General features: G+C 31.6%; 1 protein-coding gene across 1 annotated transcript; it reads left to right on the top strand.

The window, feature by feature from the left end:
- The first annotated feature begins 5,870 nt into the window (after positions 1 to 5,870).
- LOC127732711 (uncharacterized) lies at positions 5,871 to 10,665 on the top strand. The gene is made up of 5 exons (XM_052242221.1): positions 5,871 to 6,682; positions 7,568 to 8,030; positions 9,040 to 9,126; positions 9,812 to 9,846; positions 10,596 to 10,665. The coding sequence occupies exons 1-5, from the start codon at positions 6,435 to 6,437 to the stop codon at positions 10,663 to 10,665; spliced, it is 903 nt and encodes a 300-aa protein (XP_052098181.1). The 5' UTR covers positions 5,871 to 6,434.
- Positions 10,666 to 10,685: the final 20 nt, after the last annotated feature.

Genomic DNA, 10,685 nt, shown 5'->3' with positions numbered 1-10,685 from the left:
TATATTGCTACCTCAGCTTGTCGCTTTATCCAAAGCAGGGTATCATCGTCTTGACTATAAGTGCAATATTTGTCATTTACTTTTCAAGCAACCATCAAAGTATCAATCAATCTACAGTTTACTTTACTGTTAACGTTATGAAATAAATAATTATCTAACTAGATTAGATACCCATCTTAACAAATATTTGGTTTAGTATATCAGAGTGAAATACTTATAGTAAGAATTAAAAATTAAAGATGAACTTAACTTCAAGGTTATTTTCTATATAATACTGAAGAACAAAGTCACTTGCTAAAACAGGAACACACTTATCATATCAGCTGAACCAACTAACGGATAATAACTGTTTTATACATTTTTAAGACGCAGAAGAAGGACAAATATAGATTCTACCACTGCATCGAGTGTGATACGATATTTATCCACTCGAGACAGTTAAATTTTCAAATTTAAAACGCGAGGCTCGCCGAGCGTTTTAAATATTTAAAATTTAACTGTCGAGAGTGGATAAATATCGTATTACACGAGATTTGGTGGTAGAATTTGTTTCTTTAATGATTTTCAAACAATACGCAGGCAAACTTATTCCTTCTTTGCGACTGATCTGCGAAAAGATGTGTTCTTTTTATGTGACGTCATCAGGCATGGTCGCCTTTTTTCATGCCGTCACAATAGGAAATTCAGAGGAAAACAAGAAAATTCGACGTCATAATCGGATTTTAACCAATGAAGAATTTAGATCAAACGAACCACACGTTGATTAATTTTTTTATACAATGGGTGCAGAAAGGGATAAATTGACGAAGAATTAGAGAAAACTGCATCGAGTGTGATACGATATTTATCCACTCGAGACAGTTAAATTTTAATAATTTAAAACGCGATGCCTGCCGAGCGTTTTAAATATTTAAAATTTAACTGTCGAGAGTGGATAAATATCGTATTACACGAGATTTGGTGGTGGAATCTGTTTCTCTTATGATTTTCAAACAACACGCAGGCAAATTTATTCCGTCTTTTCGAATGATCTGCAAAAAGATGTGTTCTTTTTATGTGACGTCATCAGGCAAGGTCGCCTTTTTTCATGCCGTCACAATAGGAAATTCAGAGGAAAGCAAGAAAATTCGACGTCATAATCGGATTTTAACCAATGAATAACTGAGATCAAATGAACCACACGTTGATTAAATTTTTTTTATACAATGGGTGCAGAAAGGGATAAATTGACGAAGAGTTAGAGAAATATAGATTCCACCACTGCATCGAGTGTGATACGATATTTATCCGCTCGAGACAGTGAAATTTTCAAATTTAAAACGCGAGTCTCGCCGAGCGTTTTAAATATTTAAAATTTAACTGTCGAGAGTGGATAAATATCGTATTACACGAGATTTGGTGGTGGAATCTGTTTCTCTAATGATTTTCAAACAATACGCAGGCAAATGTATTCCTTCTTTTCGAATGATCTGCAAAAGATGTGTTCTTTCTATGTGACGTCATCAGGCATTGGTCGCCTTTTTTCATGCCGTCACAATAGGAAATTCAGAGGAAAGCAAGAAAATTCGACGTCATAATCGGATTTTAACCAATGAAGAACTGAGATCAAACGAACCACACGTTGATTAAATTTTTTTTATACAATGGGTGCAGAAAGGGATAAATTGACGAAGAATTAGAGAAATACATTTAATCAACAGGAAAGTTTAAAGTACACATATAAAACAATTTCCGGGGTATAATTTAAAAAAAAAAATATTTCTCGAACAGTTTTAAATCATTTCTTGAACCGTCCTAAATCATTTATTGAACAGTTTTAAATCATTTCTTGAACAATTCTAAATCATTTCTTGTACAGAAGTGGACCACAGCAAACAGCTGTAACCGATCATGACTTCACAGTTTTGTCAAGAATTGATAAAAAACTTCTGTTTAAACAGGTCGGAGTGTTTGTTCTTCTGTGATAGCATAGACACACGGTAATCTGCCCTTTGGTTGGCAAGAGTTGGTGTTTCCTAACTTCCACGAATGCATGTTTCTTTCATAAAAATTATTTGGTAAATTGTTAAATCTTGTTTTCGCTTTATTTCTTGTACTCCTTAAGCTTGTCTGTAATTTAGCTTTTAATTTATTCAAAAGGCAATGTCGAAAATGGTATTATGGTTGTTACAGGGTCCTTTCACAGGTCACGCGGCGAATCCAGCCATTTTTAAAGGGGGGTTCCAACACATGCAAGTCATATAAAAAGGGGTGTTCCAACCATATGTCACCATATAAAAGCATTAGTTGTAAAACAAAAAGGGGGTTCTAACCTCCGAAACACCCGCTGGATCCGCCACTATTTTCCACACGACGTGTTTGCGTTTGCTACACTCGACTCCTAAAAATTGCGATTTTTCTATGGTAACCCGAAATCAAAGTACTGAAGTACTGAACATCGGATGACCGCAGGTTCTTGTGTATGGTCAAAAGCACATGTCACAGAAACAGATCACATCTCTATACCTGAAACTGAGGTTAATTTACAGAGATTTTTTTTTCTGATACAAGTTCCTGCTTGGATGATGAATAAATGACAGTAAATTCAACCTCACCGTAATAACTATTATATTGTAGTGATACAAATCAGTATACCTTAGACTATTATACTAATATAATAATAGTTCCAGAGAATACACTGGTTTGTTGTTATATATTATATTAATATTACGGTTGCATGTATGTATAATTTTCATCTATTTGTATATCATTCTATTCTACTATTATTATAGTGCAGTGCAAGTGCATGGTGGACACTCTTCTGTAAAAAAAATCAAAGCCTTAAAGGCTGTAAAAGCAATTGCTGCCATGTTAATGCTTTGTGGACTTTTATTTTTCATCCATATATATAAGAATTAAACCTGACAGGACAGGAGTGTTGACTAGTGAGAAGCAAGACGGTTTTAACTTTATATCAATAAAAGACTTTAGCAGGAAATCATTTTAAATATGTTTTATATTTCACAAGGAGACAACAAGTTTACCAGGCTAAAGTTGGGGTTAATTATACATGTGCTGAAACATATAACTTAAAAAAAAATCAATATGGATTGTCCCCTGGTAGTGTTTGTAACTGGGCAATAATTTCCTTTATTGATTTAATTTTAACAATTTTCATAATTAATTTAAATTAACCATTCAGTTAAAACATTTCAACTTTCCAGACGCAAATGTTGAAAAACGGGCAAGAAATAAAATATCTTACAAGACATAAACATGTAAAAAATAAAAATATATTTCAGCTTACTAAAAATATTTTCATAATGTTACTTTGACATCATTTCTTAAAACTAAGTCCCAAACATAATTGCTCAGTTGATATGTGTCATCCTCATGCGATACGAGATAACTATAATTCTGATGCAATCCCGAAAAGGGGGGTCATCACAAACAAACATGACATTAAATTGTCATTATACGAACTAGAACAAACAGCTCTATGTTGCTTTGATATTTATCAATTTTCAGGAAACATGTGAAATAAATTTCAGGTCCATTTCATTATAGTGCCTAACAAGATTGTGTGAGGTAGACGAAATTGACCTTAAAACGATCGTATTGTCTTTTGATGTCCAAAAATAGGCAGATCGGACATATAAGGACTTTATCTAATGACTACATAAATTTGGGATTTATTATTATTATAATATTCTAATGAAACTGAAAATTGTATTTTTTTGTTAAGATAAACAACAATTTTACCTGGCGTAGCCGTGCATAAAATGTTTTTCTGCGAAAAATGGCGTATTTAATGGAATAGAACGTTAATACAGTAAACTTTCTCTTTTTTCTCCGCAATAGGCTATCAAAAATAATTTATCTAATGTGTATGTGGAAAATTATGTGAAAAGATAAAAAGTGGCAATTGTTACCTTTCATACCTTAAGTTTCATTCATATGCCGCTATTATTGTTGTTGTTGCCAATTATGCAAATCAATTGTATCTGATTTTATGCCCTTTATGGGCCCTGTAATTTGGAAAATACAAAAAAAAAATCTATTCATTGATAAAACGTAATATGGACTGGTCCAGTGTCCAGTTTGCAGGTCATTTAATTTACTGTACACATTCATGCACGCTCTGATTTAATCGATATACTCGTACGAAAAAGCATGAACAGTTTGAAGGTAATCTAATAATAACTTAATCCAATCAAATTGCATAAGATTCAATAACAATGTCCAGTCCACATCATAATGCGTAATAGGGGTAAACTTGGTAGGGAGAAAATGACAGATATTTCAAGTTAATATTTATGCAATAACGAATTAAAATTTGTCAACCAAAAGTTTTGCTACAATTTCAAAAACATGTCGTTCTGTATGGGTATAGTTTTCGGATCTTTCATTAGCGTATTTAAGGCTATAAAAAGTTTGGGCTTCAAAAGTTCACACAATTATTGACTTTATACAGAAAATTCGTCCTTGTAAAACATTTAATAGTTCACAAATGATACGCGATTTTAAAGTAAAATTATTTCTTAAAACACTGCAAAAAATTTCATTCATATTGATAAAGTGGTATCGTCATAAAGTGCGTTGAAATGAACAGTGGTATAGCAAACATCGAATTTCCTCACAAAATTTTATCACACACTATAGTAAGGGGAGTCAGTTAAGTTTGTTTATTTTTAGATTACAGGTAATCATTTGACATTACGTATACAACCTGTGTGACCTGTGTAGTGATTTTGATTTTACGATAAATTCATGAATGAATGAACGATAATTTTATGAATGAACATGAGCACCTGACCTCTTTCTTAAACACCAATTAAACATATAAAACCGTATTTAAAAGGAGATAATTCAGTCAAATTTTCAGTACTAAATCAACAACTGAAATGATTCCATTTTTTGATGAAACATCGTACGAACGGAAAACGGAATCGCAGGTATAAAAATGCACTTTTTCCCCTTGTAATGACCGCGGATCTATAATTTTTATAGATCGGTTGAAATCCCAAAACTAAATGGCATAATGGAAATTTAGGCGATAGCAATACATCGGAATGACCTGAAGGTCATCCTCTGTAAAAACAGAACACATTTTTTAAAGAGGCAAAAAAAATTAAGAACACGAATGACAATCATAATGTACTGTACAGAAAAAAAGTTTCATGTTTTATCAATATGTGATTAACAAATCTAAGTCACTGTTGTTAGGAAACTAACGTAACTTTGCTTGGACAACACTAATTCCCTTCCATGGTAACTAAAATTTGCAGGTTAAACCGAATCGGAGACAGTCATGGCCATATTGTGTTAACATTCTCCTTTACCACGAGAGACAGAAAAACTAGTAAGGACACTTCTTCTAGTTCTTTTTATTGTAGTACTTTTAAAACAATCGCTCACACTTGTATTCGTATATCAAAATATTGGTTCTCAATTTCCTCATAGGGATAGGTATAGCAAGCCGTTCTCGTCAAAACTATTGAAATGCGGTTCCTTCAACCAACATTCGTAATACATTTCAAGACTCAACTTCGTTTTTTGCTAACTCATATTCATAAGTTTGTTGCCTATAATTCAGATTATTACTAACAGTGTATCGGGATTTTTTTGCTTAAAACTGTTTATAAGCGTGTTCCTTTTCAAAAGTCTTTCAACTGTTTCCCTGATTTCGCAAGGTAATCTTTTTATATTTTTGTTACGTTTAAATGCTATAATAGGCACTTGGGTCAAAATTTCATTGCACTGTTTGTCTTTTTGCAGATTGTTCCAATGTTTTCTTATAATTTTAATAAAGTTTTTCACCATTTGCCAACGGTTATATTTTGTAATGAGAGTAAGTGGGTATTTTTCTTGTTCTATTGGTCTTTAACAGAGGTCGGATGGGAAATATTCTGCATATGCCCAAATTAATATTTAAATTAGGTTAAGTTGCGACGGCGGTTTTCATTGGCTGCTAAAAGGATACATGGTGCTCTCAAACTCCCATCATCCAATGCTGCATCCTACAGCGTCCATCTTCCGACACATTTCTTACCACTGCGATAAAGAAAAAGCTATATTTTGTCGACATTTTGATAATATATCTGAATAGATATTGAGAGTCTGTGTATATATATATTTCCTCTTTTATACGGCATCGTATTTTTGAGACAAACTAGCAAGAAAACTACGACGATAGCGTATTTTTCTGTCTAAATCTTTTGGTACCAAAACCAAAATTATTTCTGAAAATATATTTGTATATATTTGTAAATAATTGTTGTACATAAAACGAGACATAAAGTAGCCAGCTAAGTTTTTTATTGACACAGAATATAGTCCTTTTGATTGTTACGTCTTAGTGTTTTGTATTTGCCTGCAGTTGAAGGAATTTTGTAGTATTTAAATTTTTTAACATATAATTTTGATCGATATTGTTTCATACTTATATTATAGAAATGTTCAACACTAACCTTAATAAAGTTTTGAGAAGCGTTTTAATTGCAGGGGATTCCAACCTGAAGCAGCTTGTACCAATGTTTGAATACCCAGTTAGAACACTGTGCATACCTGGTGCCAAAGTACAGAATGACCGGAAAGAATTCTATTCCCAACTGATGAGTGCCATGAAGACAGAAAACCCGGACCAGATTGTTCTGCATCTAGGTTCGAATGATGTATTTGGTGATGTTGAATCAACTTTGAGGTAAGGAGGTTTAAAAAAAACAAATACAAAAATTTATACCGGTAGTCAACTTTCGATTTGTGCACTTCCCTTAAAATCCCATTTAGTATGTAACAATACACCTAATCGCTATTTGTCCGCCATTACTGGACATCACAAAGGTTCCTGTGAAATTTTGACGCCACAATGGAAAAGTGATTGTTGTATGACATCAAAAGTTAAAGCGGCGCAGATTCTCAGGCCCACTGGCGCAGATTTCCAAATATCGATAAGGTGTATGATTATGTTATTACGTCACAGTAAAAACGGATTGTTCAATGACATCATTTATGCTGATTGACCCCGTGTCAACCAGCGTTGCTCATTCATTAAAAAACAACTCGAGATTGGTGTATTGTAAACCTGTTTGCTGATACTATATAAAAATAAAAGAGATGAGGTATAATTTCCCATTAGATGACTATCCACCAAAGTTCAAATGTAGTGTATGTAAGCAATCATGAGGTTCGTAATAGGGGACCTTCATGATGAACAATGTTAAAAATTCTTGCCAAATGATGTTTTTGGTGCATTACCATGATTACGATAAAATTTACATGTTTTTTATGACGATAAAAAAAAATGAATGAATTTGGCCGAACACATTAAATTCTTTCCCAAAATAATGGTAACCGATAATTATTTGAGATCTTTGACAAATCATGTAATTTGATTGGCTGATTATTATTGATTTCAAAGAAACATTTGTTATATATAATATAAAATTACCTAGTTTCTAATGGTAATGAATTTGGCAGATATAGCTTACCTTTTAATTATAAACAATAGGTTGAATAATCTTATTTACTATAAAGAATATGATGAATATTATTTGCCTCATGTACAAGTTTCTTATTTTGTCTTTAGATCTTATAGATTCCTGATAGAGAATTTGCTGCTGAAATTTAAATCGTTGCAAATAGGTATTTGTGGCATACTTCCCCGTGCAGTAAACCACTATGAGAGTAGTTATTGGAACATGTCAGCATTGCCAAGACTGCAGAGAGATGTCGAGAAATTGAACGCTGGTATACAGTCTTTAACTTGTGGTTACAGTAGATGTTTTTTTATTGATTATGCACAGCTCTTTAAACCTGCTGTTCATCTTGGAAGGGACGGACTTCATGTAAATAGAAATGGAGCTTTTATTTTGAAGATGACTATAGAGAACTATTTAGCAGAGAGACAAAAGTGTGTTACATCCGTGACTGCAACTTTATCTCACGTACATGTACCTGATGTAGAATCTTTGTCACCCAAGATGACCTATGCAGAAGTGGTGAGACTACCAGTACCTTCTTCTGATACAGGAAAGAGACCTTTTGACACGGTATTTAATAGATTGTGTATAAGAATAGATGAAAGCATATTTGTATTTGTCTATCACTATCTTGCATGTCTGACAAATAACTTGTTAGAAATTAACATTTGATTTTCTATGATATTTTTTAAATGGTCTCCCTGGCATTTTAATTCAGGTTTTTAAATGCAGGCTCTGCCTTTGAAAAAAATAAAAGTACATTTGTTCATTGTACATGTTGATGAACTAGATAAGAAATGGAATTATAAACAAATCATAACATGATAATGACATAAGTATTACAAAATAATGGATTTACTCTGAATATTATCTTTTTGTGAAGTGTTTATTATAGTTAACACAATTGAAACAGTTTCCTTACTGTTTATGCAGGAACATATATATTGACGGGACTTGACACTACCTAATTGTAGCCAATTTTATCGTCATGTCATAGGTAATAAAGATACGATACGGAAACGGACATGTTTCAAAAACGTACTCGCTATTATCCTAATAATTTCTGATAATATCAATAAAATGTCATTCAAACTAGTTTTACAGTTGTATCAAACTTGTATTCTGTCACTTCAAGTTTGTTATAATTGCATTCATTTTATCACAGAATGGTACAGAATGCAAACGGTATTAAAAAAATGGCGCCGATTGTATTCCCAAATTCAAAAACATTATAAAACACTTCATATAAAAAAAATCACACTTATTTTGGTCATTTTATATGACAAAATATATCTACTTTATGATAAAACTTGTATTTATTTACGATTAGAATTATGTGATTACTTTATTGAGCAGTTCCGATAAATTTTCAGTCAGACGCCACCAAAATCCATAAATCTTGCGAAGTCTCGAGGAGTCCGAGATTTTATCAATTTTATACTGGAAAGCCTATCCGATTCATTTCCCGTTAGACATACTGTTCCCAGGTTTATGTAACTGCTGATTTTATATGATATGTACATGTATTAACATTTGTCTTTGATTGATGTTGAGAATTACATTTGAATGTTTATTACAGGATGCTGAACATCAGAATTCCTCTAGAACCCCTTCTAAGAGGAAGAGATTGTCTTCAGCTGGGGCAAGAAGATCAAATAATAAAAGAGTAAGTGAAAAATTAAAATTTGTACTATAGATTAAAATTTCTATTAAAATAGAAAATATCATTTTATAATACAAAACAAAGATAATATCATAAAATCATAGATTCTCTATAAGTTCATAAGCAGCTATGATAGACCCTAATTTAAAGTTATAGGATAAATTGCTAATAGATAAAAAAAAAATATAGGGCTGCTAACATACATTTTATTGACATTTCATGGGAAAATATACCTGTCATAATTTATATGTATATATGTATTTTGAATTAATAAAGATGGGATGTTAACAAAGTTCGGTGCTATATTTTTTAAAAGACTTATAAATTTATAGTATATAAATAAGTTAAAAAAACATAACTGATTAAAGGTTTGTGTCCTTGTTTTTAAGATGTAAGCCATTTAAAATTTGGTGGGAATTTATTCTCTCTAGATTTTCCATACATTTAACATTAGCACCTTTTTCTTTTAAAAACTATGTAAAATAAAAATAAAAGGCTTTTTAAACTATATGTTATAAATTCGGAAAAGAATAGACGGAGTTAGCATTCTAACTTTTTGATGGAACTACATGTGAATAAAACCAGAGGATTACCAATATCTGTCAAAAACAAAGACTAGCAAACATCCTTAAATGATTTGAACAAAAATTATATAACTTTATTTGTTTTCATTACCTTCTTAATTTAGTCTCACAGAAAACCAAGAGGAACTTATAAAACAGGGTTTGTCATCATTGCATTATTGTGTTACCTTTTAATGTGTTTTTGTTATTGTAATTACTTGAATGAAGAAGTTTTTTGATTTACAACTCCATTGATGTCTTACTAACATGAATGCATGATGTTGAACAAAACTTTGAAAGTTAATCGTTATAAGTTGAAGTATTCTAATTAATTTTAAATGACCACTAAATACCATGGCATGCCTATAAAAAGTTGATATTTTTTTCACTTGTAATTACTTGAATGAAGTATTTTTGTGGTTTAAAACTTCATTGATATCTTACTAGCATGAATGCATGATGTTGAAGAAAACTTTGGAAATTTATCGTTATAAGTTTAATTATTCTAATTTTATTTTAAATGCACACTAAATACCATGGCATGCTTTTTAAAAGTTAATATTCAAGTGTTTTAAATGCTTGCATGTTAAAAAAAATTGCAACAAAACTTCATGAGGCAACAACAATTTTAGTGTTTCTAATTTTAAATACTATCAAGGAGCTTTTACTTTAAAGGAGAGGTTATATAGAAGTCTGAAAACAAGTACACATATGATGTATATATAAATACTATAGCACATTTGAATTTATATTGTATTGCAGAAGATTCATTTGTACATGCTTAAAAAAAGGTTGAAAACAATGAAATATGAATAACAAAATCCTTTAATCCAAGATTGTACCACAACTTAAATCTCTTCATAGTTTTAAACTGTTATACTTTTCTAATTCTACTTCCACTTCTTATAGATACAGTTTAAAGAGGAATGAAATAGTCCTAGATGTTACTGAGGATCTGGCTGTTATCTTGTCATCATGACGGACGGAGTGCAAACCTAA

The sequence above is a fragment of the Mytilus californianus genome, unplaced genomic scaffold (assembly GCF_021869535.1).
Source record: "Mytilus californianus isolate M0D057914Y unplaced genomic scaffold, xbMytCali1.0.p SCAF_1, whole genome shotgun sequence".
Taxonomy (NCBI): domain Eukaryota; kingdom Metazoa; phylum Mollusca; class Bivalvia; order Mytilida; family Mytilidae; genus Mytilus; species Mytilus californianus.
The sequence above is the reverse complement of the archived record's forward strand: the minus strand, read 5'-3'. Positions and strand labels throughout refer to the sequence as shown.

Bases quoted from the DNA above. Each gene is read 5' to 3' on its own strand.
- LOC127732711 (XM_052242221.1), top strand. From the start codon at position 6,435: ATGTTCAACACTAACCTTAATAAAGTTTTGAGAAGCGTTTTAATTGCA. The intron at 8,031-9,039 runs GTATTTAATAGA...TGTTTATTACAG, and splicing joins GAAAGAGACCTTTTGACACG to GATGCTGAACATCAGAATTC. The intron at 9,847-10,595 runs GTTTGTCATCAT...CACTTCTTATAG, and splicing joins AGAGGAACTTATAAAACAGG to ATACAGTTTAAAGAGGAATG.